This window comes from Triticum aestivum, chromosome 6A (genome assembly GCF_018294505.1).
Source record: "Triticum aestivum cultivar Chinese Spring chromosome 6A, IWGSC CS RefSeq v2.1, whole genome shotgun sequence".
Lineage (NCBI taxonomy): Eukaryota > Viridiplantae > Streptophyta > Magnoliopsida > Poales > Poaceae > Triticum > Triticum aestivum.
The window spans coordinates 561,327,208-561,353,688 of NC_057809.1; the positions used below are offsets into that span (position 1 = coordinate 561,327,208).

The 26,481-nt window shown below is 44.2% G+C and overlaps 1 protein-coding gene and 1 pseudogene across 1 annotated transcript; one reads left to right on the top strand and one right to left on the bottom strand.

Annotated features, from left to right (window-relative positions):
- Positions 1 to 21,638: 21,638 nt before the first annotated feature.
- On the top strand, positions 21,639 to 22,869 carry LOC123128522 (uncharacterized). Its single transcript, XM_044548550.1, has one exon. The coding sequence runs from the start codon at positions 21,938 to 21,940 to the stop codon at positions 22,697 to 22,699; it is 762 nt and encodes a 253-aa protein (XP_044404485.1). The 5' UTR covers positions 21,639 to 21,937; the 3' UTR covers positions 22,700 to 22,869.
- Positions 22,870 to 22,955: 86 nt separating this feature from the next.
- On the bottom strand, positions 22,956 to 25,395 carry LOC123129697 (N-alpha-acetyltransferase 40-like; annotated as a pseudogene).
- Between the last annotated feature and the right edge of the window lie 1,086 nt (positions 25,396 to 26,481).

The window sequence follows — 26,481 nt, forward strand, 5'->3', positions numbered from 1 at the left end:
TCGCAACTAAGGTAACAATTGATCCAACAGCATAATAATACCAAGCCTCATTATGAATGGCATATTTTCTAATCTTCAAGCGTATTTTCTCCATCTTGATCTTGTGATCATCGACGACATCGGCAACATGCAACTCCAATTCCATCTTCTCCCCCTCAATTCTTTTCAATTTTTCTTTCAAATACTCGTTTTCTCTTTCAACTAAATTTAACCTCTCGATAATAGGTTAAATTTTCTCCATCTTGATCTTGTGATCATCGACGACATCGGCAACATGCAACTCCAATTCCATCTTCTCCCCCTCAATTCTTTTCAATTTTTCTTTCAAATACTCGTTTTCTCTTTCAACTAAATTTAACCTCTCGACAATAGGGTTGGTTCGAATTTCCGGTTCACATACCTCCTAGATAAAAATATCTATGTCAATTTGATGGGCATAATTTGTCATAAACACGAAATGCAACAAAATAGTTATAAAAGAAAATATATCACATCCAAATCATAACCCGGACGAGGGCCAGCGGGGACGGATATCAAAATCATGGCACTATCAATAACAAACAACGTACTGGTAAGATAATTATACAAGTTACTATATATCTAAATCACACAAACATGATTTTTTTTATATAAAAAAGATAAGAACAAGAGGGCTCACCCCACAAGGTGGTGCCGGCCACAAGACGGTGCGGACGATCGACGGTGGTTAGGACGGAGACGGGAAGGCACTAAGTAAACCACACCTACATATGCAAACTAACAGTTATTTTGAGTTCAAATTGCATATAATTCAAATAAACTATCACATATAATTCCTCCCAAATTACTAAAACCAACAAATTAATCACTATATAAAGCATTGCAAGAGGTAATCTAGCAATGAGAGATGAAAGGACAAAGTTGCTTACCTTTGTGATCACTTGAATTGATGGGGGCCTTCAAATCTTAACAAAATTTGGGCAAAATATGTGATGAGCTCGAGAGGAAGAGGGGAAGAACAGAGAGGAGAGGGGAAAGAGGAAAAACACAGTGAGCTCGGATGGACGAAGGGTTTATATAGTAGAACCTTCAGTACCGGTTCGTGGCACGAACCAGTACTAAATGTGTTAGAGGGGCCCCAGACTGACAACATCCTGCCATCGCTCTCTTTAGTACCGGTTCGTGGCACGAACTAGTATTAATGGTAGCGGCCCTAATGGTCACATTAGTGCCGGCTCAATTACAAACCGGTATTAATGTGCTTCACATTAGACCGTTTTTCTACTAGTGTCAACTAAATCAAAGCTTTCTTGCCTTCCCCTATACTCAAATCAAATTAAATCTTACCAAAATCTAGAATATAATGGATGTAAGATATATGTCGGGCAATATTGATGTCGAACCACTAGAATATGTATGCCCACTTATAACGCACGGGCAATTAGCTATTGAATAGTTAAATTGTAGCTGGATCTACGGTGTAATAACATTGTTCAACCATCTAACATTTTTGTTACCAAAAATTAAGCGAAACAACTTAAGACAGGCTGTGCTCATCATGCTATATTCATATGTTGCTTCTGATAACAACGTAGTAATTTCGCCAGCTCTTTCGATCATAAAGATGTATAGTACTTTGAGACTCTAGTGGTTTGTTTTATATATAAAGCGGGACGAAAGCCTTTTTTGGTAAAGATGTATAGTAACTTTGCCCTAGCTAACATATTTTTTTTACCAATCCAAAAGTGGAACGACACATGATGTGCTTATCTTGTTATTATACTGCTTCTAGAAACAACAAAGTAATGTCGCCGTGTTGGAACAACATGTGCCCCCGTGGGTTGGTGCATGCATCAAACCGAAGATGCTCGTCATTTCCTCCATTATAAAAGGGAGACAGTGTGAAGAACTCGTACAAACTGATCGTGTGCGGGGTTGATCAAGGACCTAGAGTGAGTTATAAGCTTTATATCAGGATGGTGTCAAGATATAGTATCTAGAAAGAATTAGTAGGGATGAGAGGTATGAGGAACATAGTTATCAGCAGTCCCAGATCCATTTTCTACCGGATCCTCAGAACTCGCTAGATCTGTCGCCGGAATCAGTACTCATAGCATTGCAAAGAAACACCATTAGTTTGTCGCCGGAGTGACGATTCAGTGGATGAACCGACAGAGTGCTATCTAGGCTACCGCGCTTCATCGCGTTGCTTCGGCGACCGAGCGCCCCAGGAAGAGCCGCCGGGCATGGTGACTGGGATCGAGCTCAGGGTGTAAGCATATGAGTGGGACATAGAACGGCTGTCATGTCGTCTAGCCGCGGTGAGGAATCAGAGGACGAGGATCTTTGCTGGCACTGTTGTTGAGTTTGACCGGGATGCGCGTGTGTCGCTGCACGACGGACTATGTGCAAGACCCCCTTATAAAAAAAAATGAAACGCAAACGTTATCTTCTTGAGCGATTGCGTCTTCTTTCAAACCCGGGTTGCAAATTTGGAAGAACATACATAGTTGGGTATCTAGCTTTGGCATGTTTTCTCAAAAGAACTTGGCACGATGCTTGTTCAAGGATCCTCTCTCGTCGGGTTAGCTTACGTCTCTATCGGCTACGGTGACCTGGGAGTACGTCTGATGGGGACTTGCCGTGCCTCAACTGTGAGATTGCATCAAAGTTCTGCGGTTGACCCGAATTAATCAGCTTCGTGTACGTACGAATGGTGAATGGACAAGAGGATATATGTAATCTGCTGAGAAATTAGCGAGAATGCAGAATCGGTTGTTGTGGGAGTGGGAGTCCGTGCGGCTCAACTAGTTCAGGTAGAATCAGCAAGTACTACTACAATACACTCCATTTGCGAGATGTTACATGCAACAGTGCAACAGGGAACAGGCGGCCCTCAGAAAAAAAAAACAGGGAATAGGCGCCTTCATGGAGAACTTGGCATGGAGCACCCACTAATTAACGTATTAGTGAAAGAAGGATCGCACCGTACCATTCGCCGATGAAAATCTCAACTTAGTCTGCATTGAAACAACCAGAAAGCCGTTGCCGAATCAAACACGAAATGCCTTTGCTCTATAGCCGGACTTAGCAAATCCACCACTGAACGTCAACCTTAGACAGTGCCGGATGGCCTGCAAAAATGTCCTGTTGTACAAAATTAGAAATACATGCAAATCCATGCATGGATTAACTTGCATGTTTCAAGCAATGTTGGTCCGGGGTGAAAGTACCCTCACCAGGTTGAAAACTCTCCTCCCTTTGATCGAATCATAAGAGTTCAGAATGTGCTCCACTCCCTCTCCATTTCATGCTGGATGTTGATCATTATCTCAGCATCTTCGTCGTTTGAATCCAACGAATCGAAGAACTCATTTGAATTAATTCATCAAGCTCCTTCTCTTGATACTCCTCATCTGGCGAACCCTCCGAGTCCATCATTTGCCTACAAAAGAATCAAAAAAAGTGCTTGGAAAATTTGTCGAGCACACAGAGGGCAAGGTGTAATCCGAGAAGAGTTAGACGTACCACGGCGGCGTCCGGTGCGGCGACGGCTTCCGGACGGTGAGAGTAGCGGCGAGGAGTTTTGTGGTGGTGGTGGTGGCGGCACCGAGGGGTCGGGACGGCGACGGAGCTAGGGGAGGGCCGACGCAGATGAGGGAGAAGAGTGGAGAGGAAAAGGACAACTCGTTCGGTTAGCTCGATGGGGGTTTGATGAAATTTATGGCTGGTCTTGTCTATCGGATTCAACGTGATGGACACCCGAGCGCATCCGGGTCTCCCCATACCCGCCCTAGATATAGGTTGGATATGGGGGTGACGGTCAACCCAGACATATAGGGCAGGTTTGAGGAGCCCGGCTATGTCGTGATTTTCTGACCAATCACTGATCGAGCCATCCGCCCGTATGTGTAGAGGGAATTTAAAGAGCCCAGCTTTAGATGCTCTAGCCGAATGGTAGCCATCCACACCGACGCCTCAAACCGGCATGCAACACGGTCCATAACGAAGAAGAGCAGCATCAACGAGGTGGAAACTAACTATCTGGCTTCTCTGCCTATGGGTGCTCGTGCCCGACGGGATTAGGCCCTTCCTAGTGCTCCGCGATGTACATATGCTAAAGGTGTCACATTGGAAAATAAGTTAATGTGACAAAACAATTAAAAAGGAGAGAGAGAGCATTATGATGACCTCAAAAAGAAATGATATACCATTGGTAAATCAATTCCTTCCCTCGTGAAAACCTGGACTAGAATAGTTACATTACAACCCGCTCAGACAGATACAAACAAGCAAATGTAAGAATAGTAACGAAATTACTCTCTTCATATATCCTAGTGTTTCACATCAGAATCTTCAATCATACTTCTCATGTCTCTAGTCGAGTAGCAAAATAAGAACACCCAACCTTGGATGTTTCGATTGACCTATGGCCCAAGCAGCGTCCTTTGGGACAAAGACCTAGCTAAGCGGGTGGACCTATACAAAATGCATACCAATCCATGCATGAAGGAGTATAGTTCTTAAACAATTGAATAAGAAAAGCTTAGCTACAGAAGCTAAACACTTATGCATTGAGCAGATTAGTTGCTAAAGTTTTTAATGCATTTAGCACCTCACATAAGCACCAATGCATTGAAAGACGCCTTAGGTCATGTATGGTGGGACCTCCTCCCGGCGCTTAGACTGCCCACGGTGGGTAGTATGGTTAGTTAGTACTCCCTCCGGTCCTTTTTACTCTGCATATTAGAATTCTCTGAAGTCAAACTTCATAAAGTTTGATCGTATTTATATGAAAAAATATCAACATCTGCCATGCTAAAGTTATCCAATATGAAACTTTAAGTCATGACACATCTATTGATATTGATTTCAGATTATGAATGTTGGCACTTTTTTCTATAAAGTTGGTCAAACTTTACGAGGCTTGACTTCAGTCAAATCTTATATGCGAACTAAAAAGGACCGGAGGGAGTACTCCCATAGGTGGGACCTCCTCCAACAAATTGCTCCCGTGAGTCGACTGTGCTAATGCCAAACGGGCCGCTGACGAATAGGACTCGCGTCACAGCTGGTGGCTCAGTCACGTGACTTGGTTGCTCTAGAAAACTAGCAACTGCTGGTTAAGAAAATAAAAAAATGTTTTTAAATTTTCTATAGGTAAAGAAATCGCACATTCAAAGCAAATGTTCAAAAAGAGTTCAAAAAATGAAAAAGATTCATGGGTCAAAAAATGGAAGCAGAAAAAATAGGTAAAAGAAAAATGAAGAAAACCCAATCGAGAAACCAGACACGGAAAGAAAAAAACTCAATCAAAAGCTTTCAGAAGCTTTCGAAAACAAGAACCTAGAAAACTAATAGACAAATCAATTATAAACCGCTAGTCTTGAAGCAGTAGACGCTTTGTACGATTAACACAATAATTGCTTGCAAATCCTATGTGACACTCACTGCGTCGAATTAGTAAGTGGGCCAGCACATTTTAGTGCTACGAAGAGGTTTGGCGCTCCTGTTCTGGGAACGTTATGAAGATTCTAGTCTGATTTTTATCGGTTTTGGGAGCATTTCCAAAAGGTTACTTTTTTACTGGTTTTTTTTGGATGTTGTTTTTCCTTTTTCTGTTTCTTTTCCTTTTTCATTTTTTTCCAATTTTACTTTTATTTTTCAAAAAAATGAGAATTTCAAATATTTGTTTGAATTTTAGAAAATATTATGTTTTTGAAACATTGTTAAATTATCAAATTTTCGAAATTTATTCATAAATTCGAATTATATATGAAAACGGTTCATAAATTGGACGCACATTTCAAAAGATATTTCATATTCAAAACCGAATCTAGAAAAATAAGCATGTGAAACCCACCAACACTCTCTGGTGGCGACAACTGTGGATATGCGTAGCACCACTAATCTTTACCAGAAGAATTTTGAGGATCTTTGCAGGGTAGCCCTTAACTAGTGATTTCGCCTAAAAAACTTAAACCAATCCTTTCTTTTTTCTCTGTCTTTATGTGATTTTTCCTTTTCAAATTCCAGCAAAATATACTTTCTTTTGCCTATAATTGTCTTTTTTCTTTTCTATTTTCCCTTCCCCTACCTCTTCTATAGTTTGGCATTATCATATTCTTTTCCCCCAGGGTTATTTATGTATCGTTCTATGTCGTTGTTTCAATATTTCTACATACACTTTGTCCATAAAGTAAATGGTGCATGGGACAATGCATATACTGTTGCAATATGATAACACATATGAAACTTATAAGCCACACTTTAATTTGATGGCTCGTCAAGAAGTGCTTGCATCATGATCATCTTCACACAAATATAATTAAGTTCATTTACATATAAAAGCCTAACTAGATAAGTGAGTTACAAGATGGCTAAAGACCTGGAAGTTCTTCAATAAATGAAACTATAATACAAGATATAGATAAAATTAACATAATATAACCATGCGACACATTAATATACCCATCTAAAATATAACGCATTTTTAATTCATTGGAACAATGATTGTGAAAAATAAATAAAAGATTCCCATCTTGAGAAAGAATCAATACCCACAAACTGGTATATTATCATTAGGTATATTCCGGAATATTAACTTTAGGTATAATACCATGGTTACGTATATATTTTTCATTACATAAAATACATTAGGTATGTGTATATTTTCAATAGGCATAATAGCAATACCAAAATGTACATATTTCGATTAGATAAAATACCCATCAACTGGTATCACGGTCCAATAACATGTACACATGGGTATCAGGTATGTGTGTACCAACAAATGTTTTTATTATATAAAATAAATTGCGAACACGTAAGTGTCCTAGGATCAAGTAGACAAGAATGACATGAAATTCGAAGAAACTATTACTATTTAGTTTATTGTGAATTATATGGATCGTGCTAGAGGGAGAAAGCAAAAATAGGAAGGTGCCAGATGGGTGACGAATCTCATTATTGAATTTGCATGCGTGGAAAGTCTCACTCCAGAGAGAAGGCAAGTAAACTAGGAAAAAAATCAAACGCTTAATGCTATCTCATATATGGATAGTCTTGCATGAAATAAATTAGGAAACAAATCAAGAATGATGCACGTCACTTAAATCCAAATGCATTAACGGGTTGACCCGAACTAGGTTCCCCAGTTATATATTCATCACCTTGGGTTTGGTCAAAATGTATAAGGTGGACTGGAGTGAGGCGTTTTGGCTCCCAGGAGTATCTGCACCTATGCTGAATAAAAAAAGCAAAACAAATAATAAAAAATTTAAAAAATCAATTTTTTGGCATGGTAGATAATTTGGTGCGTGATGTCCAGTCCAAATTTCAAATCATTTGGACATTTGAGTAGTTCTCGGTAAAAAAGACAGATTTGGGGTCTGTTAAATAGTGTAATGTGCGTATACTGTTCTTACCCAATTTGTCTTTTTTTTCTGAGAGCTACTCAAATGTCCAAATGCTCTGAAATTTGAAGCGCATCTCACGCACCAAATTATCTACCATGCACAAAAAAATTGGATTTTTTTGATTTGTTTATGAATTATTTTTTGACCGGGTGCAGATGAGCCGGGCTCAAAATTGTGGAAGGATTGTACCACTCTCATTAGTATATTAAAGGGCATAGCTCTATGCACAACTAAAGTAGGCTAGATGTTCTTCTCTAGGATGAAACATGGAACGAAGAATGCTTAAATCTTAGGTTTCCCTAGCTGCAATCCTTTGCTAACAACAAATGGATATTAGTGATCAAAGCTAGGAGCAAAACACAATTCATGACATCTCTTCCATGTACTACTATCTATCATGGCAACCCAACAATGCAAAGAATCGAGTCAATGTATAAAATGAACAGGAAAACACAATTCACTAGACCTTTCCATGGGGAGGTACCAGATATACAACTAAAAGGTTTATGAGGCTATCTTGGAGCTATGAAATGTCCCCGCTCCATTTAAGTAGATTTGGAAACACATGTAGCCTAGCCTGAACACTAGAGATTATATGGTAAGGGGGGCAAGTATGTTGAGGATGCCAGATCTGTGCTTTGCTCCGAAGGAGAAAACATGTTAATGATACACTTATTTCTCTTGTTACTTCTGCGTGCGTGCGTGTGTAATGTAGCACTTGGTGTTTCTAAAAAGCCACTGTAGCTGTAAGATTATTTTTTTTGAAACTAACCGTAGCTGTAAGATGTCTATACATTAAATTAGTGTACCTTATTGTAGCTTGAAGTGTAGTAAATCCCCCCAATCAAAAAATGATTACATTACGACGGTGTACATCTTTTCATGTTCGTCCCTGCAGCAGCAGAGTGATTACACTGGCCCTAGCTTTAAAAAAACATGTGAATTGTTAAATTGTTATATTGAACTAACCTCCCCCTTCGTCCTTTATAAATTTAATTAGATAAGAACAAACTGTAAGAAGACTTGCAAGTTTCAACTTAGTGAAAAGAGAGTACAAAGTGATATGCATATGTATGAAAATAGAAGGAAATATAATCATGTAATGCACTAGATTAGCAAAATCATACGATTGTTTCTTTAAAAGTTTAAAATAGGAGTTATGTAGAGTGAAAAACACGTACATGTGAAATTTGAGGGAAGATAAAATTATTTGTGGTCTTTAATTTAGTGTGACCTACATACTTCCATTACACTAAGTTGCTACAACACTTACATATTTTTATTAAATTTGTGTGACTTATTGTAGTACAATAAGCAATAAGTTTCTCCCATCTCACAAATGATTATGTCTTTTTTTTGTGCCAAAACTAGAGGAACACATGTTGCGTCGATGTTGTTCACGTCGCTTCCAATAAGAACATAGTTATTTCACTGGCTACGTGACCACATCCACATGTGCTCTGATGAGTTACTGCATTAAACCAAACCTGCCCCTCTCATCCTTATTCCCTCCTTTATAAAAGGAAGATATTCAGAGAGTTTACACAAACTGATCATTTGGAGACTGGACAAGGACCTAGTGAGAGTTTTAACCTTCATGTGACGATGTTGGCAAAACTATACATAATCGGTAGGCTTGAGAGGCATAGGGACATAGTGATGAACTGATGATCACCAGGCTCCACTACATTTTCTGTGAGGGATGTCCCCGACCGTTGGATCAGTTTTGAGTCGGCCTTCTTGCACTAAAAGAGTACAGGGTTGTAATTTCATGCGGTTAAGTCTCGAGACTTTACCGGCTATGGCTTTATTTATTTTCCAAGAGGGACTGCGGACTACCCTGATCACACAATTCAGATCCTGCGAAGGACCAGCAGCTCATGTTCCTGGCTCCCTCCTCGTCACCTCGCTCTGGCCCACGAGCACGCTTGGACCAACCGTTGGACATCTGGGGACGGACTACAAGGGGCAACTTCTGGAGATCAGACGGTTGTAGTGTGGTATATCCACGCAAGTGTATGCATTCAGCTTTATTGAGCCGCTCTTGCTTTAGTTCTTGAGCCCACTATCTTGTCATTCCGGCAGACCAGGAGGCTCCTGCGGTATTACAAGATGGAGTAGCTCATGTCTCCACTTCCGGCACCTTAAACCAACCGTGCCAACATACTACCCCTTCATAGTATCAAAAAATGTTATTATTATTTTTGTTGAGGATATCTGGTTGGCATGATGATATATGGCTATATAATCTACTCTTGTATGACTAGATGGATGAGGATAATCGCGAACGACGAGTTACCAAAACTTGCGCTCATCTACGGACTAAAGAAAATGCAAGATTAGTCGTGGAAGTACTACGTAAATACATATAGTACATACGTGCGGTTCAAGCAGTTTATGTAGTGTCTATAGCGGCAGTACTCTGCTTCTAGATTTGTATAAGATGTTGCATCGGGACTTCGTGAGTACCACGCTTTCTTGAAAAAGCTTGGCCTGAATTGATGCATTATGAAAGACCGCATGATGCCATTTGCCTATAAAAAGCTCCTGCGATTTTATACAGTAAAAATCGAGTAGAACGTCGTCGTTGTATGCACGAACGCCCACCGGCGAAGGAGCATGTCGTTGTTGACATACAGGGATGCATTGTTCTTGCATTAGCGGATTTATTACTAAAGCAACACCCCGCAAAAAGAGGAAACCCGGCAAATTTTTTTTACTAAAGCAACAGTGATTAGCTTATTTGTATTTATTTACGTCCGCTTGCATCCCAATTGACAAACTCCAACACGGCTCACTTCATTGGACGGTGAGGGGGTGAGATCAACGTACAACGAGGTTGAAACCTACTCTTGGGGAAAAAAAATCCTATACGACCGGACCAGCTGTGAGACCCACTCTAGCATGCGCCAACTGGCATCCAAATCTCAACGCAACAGATCTTTCTTTCCCCACTTCCCTGCCTTCAAATCACGATTCCTATCTCTCCACCGCCCCAAAAATACAACCGCCGGTCATGCCATTCTCTCTAACGGCACGGTGGCTTCGACCTGGAAACCTTGCCGCCGACGGTGTCGGGCACGGTGGTGCTAATCAATAGAAAAGTTCCACGTCCTGCATCAATTATCCTATCTTAACTTGAGGAGAAAATTCTGAAGAAAAATAAACAAAACATCTACTATCCTAAGCTATTTGACTTGAGTTCCTGATTGTTTTGTCTGCTGAACGAAACAACTTCTCATCATTTGTAGAAAGCACTGAATGCGAATCCTGATCGACAGAGGCATGCTTAACAGCAGATTGTTCTTCTTCAGTCTTCCTTTTGTCATGCCGCTGACCGTCTTTCGTCGGTTTCGACAGAGTAAACAGATGCAGATGAACAGAGCACACAGCTAGAGCGACCAGAGTAATCAAAACCACTCTCACGCCTGCTCCGCCATGCTCCCTGCCTGACCACCCGTCGACGCTGTCCTCGAGCGGCTGGCCTCACCATTCAGCAGCTGGTTCTGCTGCTGCCCGAACACTACCTACCAACTACCTGCCCTTGCCCATGATGCCCCTGATCCTGCCCGAATGGGAGCTGGCCATGGCCGCTGATTGGCGCCACCGCGCCTAGCACCGTCGTCGGCGAGCGGCAAAATTTCGTGTTTTGACCCTATTCGAGATTTGACCCTAGTTTAAATTTTTTTCGAGATCTGACCCTTTTGCTACCGCCAGAGTCCATGGCGGTAGGGTCTAACAGCCTACCGCCAGGGGATTTGGCGGTAGGAAACATTTCCTGATTGGACCGAGACTTGCCAAACGGCCTTGGTTTACTACCGGTAGACCGCCTGTCAAGTTTCGTACCATTTGGACTTTGTTTGATACTCCAACGGTTAACCGAGGGATCGAAAATGCCTCGTGAGTGTTGCAGCCCAACACCTCTCCAAAGTGGCCCAAACCCCACCTATACCCTCTCCATCATCTAGAGCGTTCGATTACGATCGCATGGCCGAAAACCGCACCTCATTTGGACTCTCCTAGCTCCCTCTACCTATAAATTAGTGATCCCCTCCGAAATCTCGGGTCTTCCCCTTCCTCTAACCCTAATTTTCCCTCGCGCCGCGCCGGACATGTCCGGACCCGGCCGGACAAACCCGCCGCCGCCGTCCGCGCCAATGGCCTCTCGCCACGTGTCCCGCGCCTCCTCCCACCGCCGTCGGCCCGGGCGAGCCCGGATCGGGCCCCCCGAGCCCATCCGCACCGCGCCGCCTCCCGCTCCTTGTCGCGCCGCCCCGACGCGCCCGCGCCTCGCCGGCGCAGCCGCCTGCCTCCGCCAGCCGCCGTCGCCGTCCGACGACCTCGACGGCCCCGCCGCCTCGCTGCACCCACCGGGCCGCGGCGCCTCGCCTCGGTCGCCCCGCCGCCGCGCACCTCGTCGCCGGCGCCGCCCCGCGCTCCGGCCGCCGCTCTGGTGCGCCCGGCCCCTCCTCGTCGCCGGCGCACCTTCTCCTCGTCTCCGGCCGCTCTCCGGTGAGTCTCTCCGGCGAGATCCGGTCTGCATCAAAATCCGTGCCAAGAACCCTAGATCTGGAGGTCCAATTTCTACTAAGTCCTCGAGTTTTCCATGTTTCAAATGCCCATGTTTATCATGTTACAACTTTGCATCCGTAGCTCCGTTTTGGGCATATAGCATATCAAAATGTTCGTCTCAGAGAGCACATCATTTCATCTCATTGCATCATTTTCATTTGAGTTCATCTTGATGCCCGAAATACTGTTGGAAGAGTGCTATTTGAGTTAATTGTCAGATCTGCTGCATCAAATAGCTATTTGTCATTTTTGCCATGATTATTGTGTGCATGATATGCCCCTGAGCTCTTCATGAGTTTTGTTATATGTTTTGCCATCTTTCCAGGGGTGCTATCCATGTATTTTTGTGATGTGTGTGGTGACTAGCACAAGCTTGCAAAGTGGTGCATTCGTTAATGCTGATTTCAGGGACTTAGCATTTCCACTAAGTCCTTGGCCTGTTTATTTCATTATGCCATATGTTCATGTTGTTTCCTAATGATCCGTGCCTCTTTTGAGGATAATCAGTAAGGATGTTTTGTTAATCTTGTAGTGCTCTATCCATCCATGTCTTTGTTTGCAATTATGGAGCACCCTAGCTTGAGTCAATCGAGCTCTACTTTTGCTATTTCGTAAATCTGGGCAGATTGTCTACTTGTTAGCGATTTTGCCGATGATGTTATAGTTGATCCGTGCATGCTATGGTATTGTTCTTGCCATGTCTAGCTTGTATTTTGTATATTCTTGATGGGTGCATGCTTAGATTATCATGACTTGCTCTGTAGTGAGTGCATCGAGCTCGTAAACATGACTACTTGATATCTGTTTCAGCATGCTCCAGTTTTCACTAAGTCTGAGAACTGATTATGTTTTTGCCATGTTCACATGCTTGCAATTGTATTTTCTAATCCCTTTTGGCTCAAGGTCACTAAGGGACTTTTGTTAAGCTCTTTGAGTAGCTCCATGTCATGCTTTATTTTGCATGTTCAGACCCTGTAGCATATAGATTTCATGCTCCAAAGTGTGCTACCTGATCTGATATTCCAGACAAGTGTTAATTTCACTAAGTCTGAAACCTGTTTACCAATTGCACTTTTGCCATGCTTGTTTGAACCTGTTAATGGATGAATTGGCCGTACCTCAGTGCTAGTCTTTTGTTAAGCATCCTGAATGGATCTCTGCCATGTATTTTGTTGCCATATTTGAGTGTTGTAGCATGTTCATCTTGTTGCATTTAGATGGCTACTTGCTGTATATCGCAGTCCGGTGTCATATTTGCATTGCTTGCCATTTCCAAACCGTACCTCCGATTCCGGCGTTCTTTATATCGTTTTCAAGCGATTTCATCTCACCTTTCCGGTGGCACACTTGGATTTCCAAGTTGAGGCCAGGTTCATGCATTCCTTGTCAAATCATGCATATGCATCGTATACCGCATCCCGCATACCATATCATGTTCATCTGTTGGTTGTTTACTATGTTGTGTGTTTCTTTCCGGTGTTGCTTCTTCGGGTTGGTTCCGATAATGTCGCGTTGTGAGGATTCGTTCGACTACGTCCGTTTGTCTTCTTCATGGACCCATTCTTCTTCCTTGCGGAATTTCAGGCAAGATGATCATACCCTCGAAATCACTTCTATCTTTGCTTTGCTAGATGCTCGCTCTTTTGCTATGCCATGCTGCGATGCCTACCACTTGCTTTCAAGCCTCCCAAATTGCCATGTCAAACCTCTAACCCACCATGTCCTAGCAAACCGTTGATTGGCTATGTTACCGCTTCGCTTAGCCCCTCTTATAGCGTTGCTGGTTGCAGGTGAAGATTGGAGACCGTTCCTTGTTGGAACATGTTTTACTTGTTGGGATATCACAATATATCTTATTTAATTAATGCATCTATATACTTGGTAAAGGGTGGAAGGCTCGGCCTTATGCCTGGTGTTTTGTTCCACTCTTGCCGCCCTAGTTTCCGTCATATCGGTGTTATGTTCCCGGATTTTGCGTTCCTTACGCGGTTGGGTTATAATGGGAACCCCTTGACAGTTTGCCTTGAATAAAACTCCTCCAGCAAGGCCCAACCTTGGTTTTACCATTCGCCACCTAGCCTTTTTCCCTTGGGAGTCGCCATCCCGAGGGTCATCTTTATTTTAACCCCCCCGGGCCAGTGCTTGTCTAAGTGTTGGTCCAAACTAGAGCCACTTGCAGCGCCACCTCGGGAAACTTGAGGGCTGGTTTTAGCTGTACGTAGTGTTCATCCGGTGTTGCCCTGAGAACGAGATATGTGCAGCTCCTATCAGGATGTCGGCGCATCGGGCGGTCTTGCTGGACTTGTTTTACCATTGTCGAGGATGTCTTGTAACCGGGATTCCGAGCCTGATCGAGTCTTCCCGCTAGAAGGAATATCCTTCGTTGACCGTGAGAGCTTGTGATGGGCTAAGTTGGGACACCCATGCAGGGATTTGAACTTTCGAAAGATGTGCCCGCGGTTATGGGCAGATGGAAATTTGTTAATGTCCGGTTGTAGAAAACCTGAAGTTGACCTTAATTAAAATGCATCAACCGCGTGTGTAACCGTGATGGTCTCTTTCCGGCGGAGTCCGGAAAGTGAACACGGTGTTGGAGTTATGCTTGACGTAGGTTGCTCTAGGATCACTTCTTGATCATAGATTTTATCGACCGTGCTTTGCCTTCTCTTCTCGCTCTCATTTGTGTATGTTAGCCACCTTATATGCTAGTCGCTTGCTGCAGCTCCACCTCATACCTTTACCTTACCTATAAGCTTAAATAGTCTTGATTGCGAGGGTGTGAGATTGCTGAGTCCCCGTGGCTCACAGATACTTCCAAAACCAGCTTGCAGGTGCCGTTGAACCGTGCAGATGACGCAACCAAGCTCAAGGAGGAGCTCGATGAAGATCTTGTCCTTTGTGTTGTTTCGTTCTAGTTGATCAGTAGTGGAGCCCAGTTGGGGTCGATCGGGGACCTTGTCGCATTTGGGGTTCTTCTTTTATTTTGGTTCCGTAGTCGGACCTTGATTGTATTTGGATGTTGTAATGTTTTATTCATGTATTGTGTGAAGTGGCGAAAGTAAGCCAACTATGTATCTCTTTCCCTTATGTATTACATGGGTTGTGTGAAGATTACCTCACTTGCGACATTGCTTTCAATGCGGTTATGCCTCTAAGTCGTGCTTCGACACGTGGGAGATATAGCCGCATCAAGGGCGTTACAACTTTTTACAATCCATCAAGCAAACATGTTCAGTTTTTTTGGAAACACTAATCCAATGCTATACTCCTGCGTTACACCACATATGAGATAAGCACAGCTATTTGTTGTATTGTAATAAAAGATTACTAAGCTGGTCATCAACAATGTCGTCTTCTTACATTAACATTTTTTTATATCCCATTGATGGACATGCTCTTATGATATGGTTTGCCCGTTTAGGTCTTTTGTGGGAAGCTTGAAATGATTTTGCACTCCTATATATAGGATGCACTATTGTTGTGACACATTGTCTAGTTGGTCAATCAGCTTAGCATGTCTCCTTGAAAATATTCACATGGAAATGGAGAGTCTAGTCTAGGGATGTAATCAAGATGATTGTCAAAAAGTCTCAAGGGAGTCTACCAAGAGCTGATTGCCCCCTTGTGGCCAGGCTTAATTTGCATAGCTTCATAGACCGGCCGTCCCGAGAAACCATCGCAAGGAAGCATAATAACAAATGAATTTATGGAAGGGTGCATACGAGCATTGATAAACATGTACTAGACTGTGGTCGGGCCACGTGAAGACAGAGAAAAATAGCAACCTGATCATATATAGTGTGATTTGGTAACTTTGTGAAAAAACATGCAAGTTATTTTCATAATATAGTAGTTGCTGCATTAAACAAACTTGCTCTCCTTTACTGCTTATAAAAGAAAATATTCGGAACAAGTAATACAAACTGGCCAAGTGGGGATCATACAAAGACCTCATGTGAGTTTTAAGTCGATACTGGTAGCATATAGCAGCCACATAGAATTTGTAGGCTTGAGGGGCATAAGAAACATAGCAATCACCACAGTTCGATTTATTTTCAGTGAAAGATCTCAGTGCCGCTAGAAAAGGCTTTTTAATCGGGATACAAAGCACTGCAAAAGCACATAACGTCATTTCTCTGATGTTTAGCTTAGACTTTGGTCGTCAACGACGAGCCAGCATTGTTTTCCTAACCAGTGTGTGTGCTCTATCGACATGGAAACTTCCTGTGTGTGCTCGTTATTGTTTGAGGTGGTCTGGATTATTTGGGAGCCCGTGATGGTGATCAAGGGGGTGGGTTGTGCACGGAGCCAGATGTGAGGAATTCATGTAAAAAAAAGTATGTTGTGAGGAACAACTGGCCCATGTATCAGTGATTCAGCCCGCCAACATTTCTGCCGACTATTTTCCTTTATAGTCCGTTCCCACATTGCCTTTGTTTCTTTTATTTATGTGGTTTCCTTGTCTTGTTCAATGTCTTCTCCTTCCCTCTCTGTCTTTTACTTTAATACTCCCTCTATAAACTAATATAAGAGCGCCCATTGTAGTGCTTCTGTTCAGAAAGTAAATGGCGCCTACAGCACATTGAAACAAACTGGCCAATGCATGATGCAATTTGGAGGCCACGTTTTAATCCATTTGCTCAGCAAGCAATCGGCATCCAAAATCATGCATCATGACCATCTTCAGACAAGATCAATACAATGCATGGCTAGTAAAAGTTGGTACACATGTGTAGAACTAATCTGCTGAGATAACTGGAAACACAGAAAACCTTGCATGTTTCAAAACCGTATACAAGACCGTATAGGTACAAAAATACAAGGAAATGTTTTTATGCATTCATTTGGAAACTACTATGAACTGCTATGAGTAGTCAAATCTTGACCCTCTGGGCGGCCATAACGTTTACACGTAGAGCAGTGTTTTTTTAAAGATGTAGAGCAGTCTAACTTTTTTCTAAAAGCTGTAGAGCAGTGTCTTAGATAAGCATGACCATGGTTGTCTCTTTTTCCTATACCTTTTTTACGAATATGTAACTATGCTGGTCACTGGCATCAAATTACATTCTGCTCCGCCCTTTTGAATCTGGTTCAGGTCTCTCTTGTTTGCAGCCTCTAAACTCTAACATACTTTTGTGTTGTGAAACCTGATGCAAAGACCATAATATCAACAGAATCATCCCCTTTTCTAACTTTAAGAAACAAAGACACATCTCCAACTCACCATAGTTTCAGCAAGAGAAGTTCTAGCTAGAGAGACGAAATGCGCCACCATCACAAAAAGCAATCAATGGCGGCAGGAAGCGCTTGTTGGGTGCATATATGAAACAACCACCATCTATATCTATACCAATATAAAAAGACCCAAAGGGGCAGATCTAATTAATCTCGGCCATCAAATCATGTCAATTCAACGACCTAGACTGCTTTACGAAAAAGGGTCCCCCCCCCCCCCCCCCCCCCGCTTTATATTATAAAGCACAACCACAGCCACAACAACAAGCATCCGATACAAACACACGCCACACAGACCCAAAGCAAGATACATAAATGCCGGGCACCGACGCACAACCTCAACGACATAAAGCATCTAAAAGATAAGCAAAAAAAGGATCAGCTAAGAGTCGACCGAGACCACCACCAAGGAGCGATCGTCCGGGAGGATGCGCGACGGACACGCCGGACCGAGGACTCCAAGACGGTGCCTCCAGGAAGGGCACGGCCAAGACCGTCGCCACCGTCTGATCCGAAGATCAAGTTTTCACCCGGAGTAAGATGGAGAGAGAAGAAGCACCACGACGTAGCCTGCAAGGAGGAACACGACGTCCACGGACGCCGTCATCGTCGACCAAAACGGGACTGGGTAGGTGATGAACCCCGGTGCTTCAGCTCCCCCGTCGCCACCCCGGTCCGCCAACGCCCACAACCATGCCGCCCGAGCGGCCATGGTTGCCTGCCCGCATCCGAGTCGCGCGATCCGCCCACAACCAACGCAACTCCCACCGCCAGGGCCGCCGCCCCGCCATGAGACCGCCCTGAAGCCCGCAAAGGCCACGCCTTTGTCAAGATCCACAACCCCGACCACCTCCAGAACCGCCGCCGGCCAAGCTGCCTCGAGAAGGGTCACGACCACCTCGATCGGGGGAAGGGGAAGGCGGAGAAGTAGCACATGGCCACGACCGACACCCTGTCGGCTCCAACTTCCCCTCGGAACCGTGTTCCGCCCCCGCTTCGAAGGCCCGGAGCATCAGGGGGCATCAGCCGTCGCCAGAAGCCGAAGAGGGAGGGTTGCGGATCCGTCGCCGCCGCCGCCTGAAGACGCCACCAGGGGATCCACCCGAGCCGAGCACCGCCACCTAGCCGCGAGGGCCCGACTAGGTGGGAGCAACCCACCACCTCCGTTGCCACGCCGCCCCCTCACCAGAGCACCACGGCGAGAGGGCCGCCCGTGACCCGGTCAACCGCGATCCGTGGCGCCGGAGGCGACGCCGAAGCGCTGCCGGAAGCACCGCCGCCGACTCCACCACCGGCCCGCACCACCACCATGCCGCCCGCCGCCCGTCGAACGCCGCCATCGCCGGCCTGCTCCGGGGCGCCGCCGCGCCCGGCACCGAGCACCGCGCCCAACCGCAAGATCTGGCCCGCGCCATACCCCACGAGCGGGGGCCGAAGGAGCCCCGCCGCCGCCGGCGACGCCCGGGCTTCGCCCGGCCGCGCCCCTTGGCGGCGGCGAGGGAGGAGGAGGGGGTGTGGCAGCGGGGATCTGGAGCCCTCCCCGGCGCCTCGCGGGTGTCGGCGGGGGAGGGAGGGAGGGGAGTCCGAGGCAACCCGTAGCAAAGGGTTTACGACCTAGACTGCTTCAATGTCGAGCGCACAACACGTTTAGCGTGCAGTTAATTTTATGCCAAATATAGAGTTAATCACATAATAACACGCAAATAATATCCTACTTAATATCCGCAAGCACTTAATATACTTCCAAATTAACGTGCATTGCACGTACACATTGACTAGTCACCGCAAGAAACAGCGAGCATATTGCTTTGGCAGAGGGGGTGGACGCCAAGCATTTGCACATGACACTCGGGCACACAGGCGTTTACGGTTCTCATGGAGCCATGCGCCCCATGCGCTCTCAAATTACTTTCTGCTTGCATTAGCCATGCCAATCTGTACTGTGTTCTCTTATTTATTTGCATCCTAAAAATAACAGAGATTTTGATTGCCCCCTATAAGTGCGTGTATCATGACCAGGAGATCGATAAGAAATATAGCTATGATCCTAGCAGCTGGTTGTTCACAGTTCAGACAACCACCAGAGTGTTGTTATAATCGTGCTAATGCCATTGCAGTTTCAGGCTTACAGTGTTCACCCATGCATGTCATCAAATTTGCCCAAACTAAACAAAAACTTGGACTGAACTATGATGCTGTATGTAGTACCTTGATAGAGTGACCAGTCTAGGTAAGAAACTCAATCTGACATATTTAGGGGTATGGTTCCAGTACCATTAACTCCATATGTGATTAGCAAAGTAAGTAGCCCTTGTCATCAGCTCAAGGTTCTTATATAGTTGTATTTTCCATAGGACGATTTCCTGGATTAAATATCTGCGCTGGACATCCAGCACTGTACCAGAGTTCAGTCTCCAAGAAGCTGGTTGTTCATCCAGGAGTCTACCAAATTTAGTTGTTATGTGGAAGGCATGTGCTACATGTGACCAACAAAAAAAGCTCTTCTTCTACAGCCGATGGATGAGCTACTATCCACTGTTATTTATCTAAATAGTTCGTTTCATGTTGCTTACGGTTCAGCCAGTTACCCAGTGCACTGTTATAGCCATTGATGCCAGGCCAAACTAAGAAAACTTATCAAGGCTGTGTCGGAGGATACTGCCATCTTTTGCTCCTAGAGGACTCTTTTGTATGGAATAGCATCCAAGTTGCTATGTAATATAACTTTTTCCAGTATATCTGAAACTAACCAAGCCTATCACTATGTTGCGAAACTATGATTTGACTAAATGCTATGTAAGACCTATAGCTATCAGAGGGGGGGCTTGGTAAAAAAACACCGACAAGAGCAAGCCCTCCACGGGAAATGAGGGCGAGCACATCTGCGCCGAGTTCATGCAGGCCAAGTATCCCCTTAAAGTGGAGAAAGTACATGTGTGTCATCAGGTGTGGAGTGCTCCGCCGCGAGCACAGTGTAGGCCAAGACCAAAGCTGACAATGGCACGGAGAATATCAGGGGGGAGCACCTGCTGCCGCGTAAGAGACTCATTCTCAAGTTCGAACGTTCCCAGGGGGTACACTTCTTTAACTTTGACCAAGTGTACCCCATATACATCAGATGGGGTGGACCATCGTGCTTGTTTCCTTAAGTGTATCAGCAACAACAGTTTCAGACAAATTCGTTTTAGCCAAAATAGCAAAGGAAACTGAACATAAGTTTTCAAGTCACCAAAACCCCCAAAAAATTGAAGTCACCAATCCCCGGATGACACACTGCTCGAAATTTGGCTCCAGAAGTTGAACAGGGGGCCAAAGAAAACACAACCCAACTAAAATTTCCTTGATAGCCCATTCCTAAGTAGCCATTGTTTCTTTTATTTCTGTGGTTTTCTTGTCTTGTTCAATGTCTTCACCTTCCCTTTTTGTCTTTTACTTTCCTACTTGGTAGTAATGACTGTTGTAGTACTTCTGTTCAGAAAGTAAATGGCGCCTACAACACATTGAAGCAAACTGACAAATGCATGATGCAACTTGGAAGCCATTTTAATCCATTCATTGTCTAAGAAATCAGAATCAAAAAATCATGCATCACGGCCATCTTCAGACAAGACAAATGCAATGGCTAGTAAAAGTTGGTACACATGTAGAGGTAATCTACTTAAATAACGGGAAACGCAAAAGACTTGCAGGTTTCAGTTTAGTGAAGAGAGACTACAAGATCATATATATAGGTATGAAAATACAAGAAAAATATATGTTATGCATTAGTTTCCAAACTGCTATGAGTAGAGTCAAATCTTGACCCTCTGTGCAGCCTTAATGATTTACTACGCACATTGTTCGTACTGAGCGACATGCCAGCCTGCTATATATACAGGCTCGCGTTACAACATATCAGATAACCACAGCCGTTAATTATTACTAGGAAAAAGATCGCTGTGATGGTCCTCAACAGTATAATCTTACGACTTTTTATCACACCGTACATGTTTCCATGGTATGGGTATTTTAGGCATACTCTAAATGTTTGCCAGCTATAGTGTGGAGTATTAGATAAGCATGGCCATATGCTTGTTTCTTTTTCCTATACCTTTTTACGAATATATATAACTATGCTAGTCACTGGCCGTCAAATTTACATTCTGCTCCTCCCTTCTGAATCTGGTTCAGGTCTCTTGTTTGCAGCCTCTGAATTCTAGTGAGCTCTGTGTTGTAAAACCTGAAGCAGAGGTAAATAGACTCATTCCCTTTTCTATCTAGCTTTAAGACATAAAGGCACTTCTCCGACTCACCATAGCGTCAGCAAGAGAGGTTCTAGCTAGAGAGACGAAATGCACCACAGCCGCCAGCATCGCAAAAGCAATCAGCTGTGCCTTTGGTTGTTGGATGCATATATGAAACAACCACCAGCACCACAAGAAACAATGGGCTGGGCGTGCTGCTTTGGCACTAGCAGTAGACGCCAAGCGCTTGCACAAGACACTCGCACACACGCAGGCGTTACAGTTCTCATGGCACCGTGCTGCCCCATGCACGCCGAAATTACTTTTCTGCTTGCTTTGGCGATGCCAATCTGTACTACGATATTAATTTGCATCCTAAAAATTGCCCCCTATAAATCCGTGTACCTTGGTCAGGAGATCGATCACAATCATCATCAACATCAGATCTGTAAGACTCGAAAGAGATTTAGTAAGAGTGTGGACTAGATCTAGAGAGTACAGAGTGAGAGGATGTCGACAAGAAGTGGCAAGCCGCTCCTCGTCGTGATCCGACGGAGCAAGCTCTCCGCAGGAGGTGAGGGCCGCCGCATCTGCACAGAGTTCAAGCAGGCCATGTACCCCTTCAAGTGGAGAAGGTACATGTGCGCAAGGTGCGGGGTGCTCCGTGATGAGCACAGGGCCTCCAAGAGCAAGGTCTCCGCAGGAGATGAGGGGGACCACATCGCAGGTAAGAGCAAGCTCTCCACAGGAGATGAGGGCTCGCACATAGCTGGCAAGAGCAAGCTCTCCGCAGGAGATGGGGGCGAGCACGACACCGACAAGAGCAAGCTGTTTGCAGGAGATAAGGGCGAGCACAGCGCTGACAAGTGCAAGCTCTCTGCAGAAGATGAGGGTGAGCGCAGCGCCAACAAGAGTAAGATCTCTGCAAGAGAGAAGGGAGAGCGTGTCTGCACCGAGTTCAAGCAGGCCAAGTACCCCTTCAAGTGGAGAAAGTACATGTGTGCCAGGTGCGGGGTGCACCGTAGCGAGCACGGTGTCAGCAAGGCCAAGGCCAAAGTGTACGACGACATGGAGAATATCAGGGAGGAGCTCCTGCCGCCACGCAAGAGGCTCATTCTCAGGTTCAAGCGGTCACAGGCCCTTGCCGCTGCTGCTGTTGCTGCATCCAGGGAGAAGGAGAACAAGGAGGGGGAGCTAGAGGAAGGGGAGATCACCTGGAGCCCCGGCTCGACGATCACCAAGGGAAAGAGAGCCACAAGGAGAAAGCCCTAGGATGCACCGTAAACTGCGCAATGCACCATTGAGAACTTGTTATATGTGAATCTCTTCAGCTATGTGAGACAACTTGTGTACTGGTCCGATGTACACTTCTTTAACTTTAACCAAGTCTACCCCATATATATATATCAGATGTGGTGGACCATTCGTGCTTGTTTCCTAAAGTGTATCAGCAACAATAGTTTCACACAAATTCATTAACACACTAACCAAATTTGGCTCTAGAAGTTAAACAGGGAGCCAAAGACACTAACCAAAATTTTGCCATCAAACCTAATTAATGGTAGGCAAATATGGTCAAAGTTGCCAATTGAGCAAATATTCACAAGTTTGGTACGGCAAACCTTGGCTCTGAAAGATATAAAACCAAACATCCTGTACTACTCCAAATAAATCACACAAACATGGGCTGCTGCATCCCGCCAGAGCTTGTTATGCAACCATAGATAGAGGTAGAACCACAGTCGTATTGCGTTCCCCCGTGCATTAGTTGCCTTCCTGCGCATTTCACCGTGATGCACATTTATTAGCTGGGATAAAAGAGTACATATGTAGTAGAAGAGCATCTACTGAATATATCACGAATTTAATCAGTAGCATATCACGCAGAATCCTACTCTACACGTTCATACATCATAGGCCTTTTTTCACAATACATCATAGGGTTATAGTGGACAGTACTAAGTAATTAAAGCTTTAGTGCAAGGCAAAAGAGGAGCAACACAACCAATTCATAACATCAGTCACACGTAGATGATCGGAATCAGTAACCTTAATAGGTTAACAGTGGATCTACACAATATGGAACATGCTACACACCTCCAATTTGCACTTGGCTTCAGATTCAAATGTCTTGCACAAGATCTCATAGCTTCTATGAATTCCAATCTATGAGAAATGAAGGAGTCAACATACGAATATCTTGTTCTTGTGGAGACTATTTTTCTTGGTAAAGTAATACCAGTGGATCCACTCGTGATGGCGAGGTATTGGATATTACATATCTGCAAGACAGAATAAGTGAACTAAAACATTGCAATCAAAGTGAAGCAGACACCATAAGTAACCAACAACCAGAAGGTACATCAATTCAGTGCACCCCAGATAAGTTGTTCACATGAAATGCAAATTTACCACTTTACCCCAAATTGTTGTAGAAACCATAGCATCTGTATTAGATTTTTGAACTGTCAGCATCACGGCCCACATTTGGCTCTGCAAGCATACATGCGTTCTGGGTCAAATTTTGATCATCATTCCAGCTGAGTGTAACCAGAATAGTAATTAAGCAAGAAAAAAATGCATAAATCAGAAGACACAGGCCACACCATGACACTCTATGTCTTGACATAATATTCTGAAGAACAGAACAATAAACTATCAGGAACTTCAAAAAATCAGATCACCTTGCAAGCTATAAGTTCAATCAACTGCATTAGGAACTTACTCAGCCCCTTCCCTTGGGCAGAAGACTCCAATTGTAGCTCATACACATAAAGAACAGGCACATCTTCTTCAACAATAAATCTGTAGTGTACAAAACCAAGCAAGCGGCCTCCACGGCATGTCACATGTGCACACTCCACCCCTGAATCTTGCTTCATGAAACATTTGGCAATATCATTGTCTGTATATTGGCAGGTCAGGATGTATCGTGCTTCTGGGGCAACCATTTCCCGGCGCTTAATTTTCTCTTCTGAAGGCCATTCTGATCCATAAGTTCCCTCCATGTTAGCCTAAATTATTGTTTACCAGTGTTACATTCAATAATCATGGGGAACTTGTAAAAAGGTACATATGCAAACATCCTAAATGTATGCAACCTTGAGAAGATTTTGGATGTACTTCCTCGTTGGTACCGGAAGCTGATTGCCATGCCCAGATTCCAAGTAGATTGAAAAACCTAAATATAAGAAATATGAGATCAGCCTGCCACAGTGCAGTTCCCCTCCAAAAAAAGACAATGCTAGGCTCAAAGCAAGAAGTGTTGTCTCAATTAGAATTGCTAAGACCTAACAATGCATTCAATTTTCTCACATTGAATTTCTAGAGCTGAATACAGGAAAGACAGTAGGTGCCGTGAATCCGAAATTCCGAATGGAACATTGCCGCTTCTCTCGTATTTATGAAAATCCGGGAATCGCGCAAGATGATCCTTCACAGCTACAGCTTTCCTTATAAGTTCTTTGATGGCCTTCTTCCTCCCCAGTATCTATCCAAAAGCATGATATCTGCATGAGCTCCCAGTATACATGCAACCCCCATCAGTTCTCTTCAAATGCTGATTCATGGCATGGTGGCTATCATCTTAAAAACAGCTGGATTCAGGGGACCAGAGTCACCAGGTGTTCCCTGTGTTGCTAAGAGGAAAAGGCACCGAATCCTGGAAAGTAAAAAATCTAGGTGCTGCAACCAATTTTCAACATGTTTCCGCGGAATAACACATGGATCGCTACGGCCTCTGCCACTGCCAGTTCCAATCTATTCGACTATTCGCCAATTTTGGGTGCCGTGACTAAACTAAAACAAATTGTTGCAATGAAATTGGCCACGGGCGGGGGAAATGGGGGCTGGGGGATACAAGAGGAAGCGGTGGGGGAGGGGGGAAATATGAGTACCTCCTTCCTACTGAGCGGCCTCTCCACGCCGCCGCCGCTGCTCCGTGGCCTCTTGTTCTCCGCCGTCGCCATCGCTGCCCCCTTTCGTTGCCTCGTGGCTGCCGGCTGGAGACGGGACGGGAGGAAGCGCCGGTGTACTTTTTCTTTTTCTTTTTGAGAAACTAAGCGCCGGTGTACAAGGGTGCTTGTTTCACCCATGGGCTTTCTAGGCCTTGGTAAATTCGTTGGGCCTCCAGATCCGGCTCAACGGATTCGGCTCGGCGTGGGGTGATGGTATGGATCTGTTCCAGCGCGTGACGCCGAAAATAAAACTAGCGCCGCACGCGAGACCTACGTTCTTTTTCCTTTTTTTGGTTTTCACTTTTTTTATTTATTTCTCCCAATTTTATTTTAATATTAAAACCGTTCGCATATGTTCATGAGTTTGACATTGTTCATGCATTTGAAAATCAATCGTGAATTTAAAGTAAAGTGTTTATGAATTCAAAACAATGTTCACGAATGCAAACAATCTTCGTCAATTTGCAAAAAAAAAGGTTATTACATTTAAAATATCCATGAATTATAAAATATTAGTGAATTTAAAAAATTTATTCACAAAATCGAAAAGTTTTCATTAATTTAAAAATTATTCATGAATCAAAACAATGTTCATAGATTTAAAAATCTTGAATTAAAATAAATGTGACTTTGAAAAAAATCATGAATTCAAAAACTGTTCGCAAATTTGAAAAAATATTCACTAATTAAAAATAGAAAAATAAAGGGCAGCGCTACGCATCAACAGGATGATAAATCAATTAGATCGGCCGGTACAATAACCGTCAGATGCTGTAAGAAATAGCCGTCCGATCTACCGCCTCAGCCAGTTGAGAACCTTTGCAACTGCTATTTTGGTGTGCTTGGGGGGCTTTGCAACAAGGACCATGTTACAAAGGTCCACCGAGACAGCACGCCGCACACCTAGGCTAGAGCGTAGCCACCGTGCCACTGTTGTAAAGAAAAAATCGAGACTGCTATGGGAGGACAGACCGGGACTCTCCCGTAGAGGTGAAGAGACAATCACCCACAAAGCCATGCGCTGCTTACAGTAGACGACATGTCAACGACTAATTTAGACGTTGTGTGAAGGCAGAGCCGGTATCCCCCCCCCCCTGC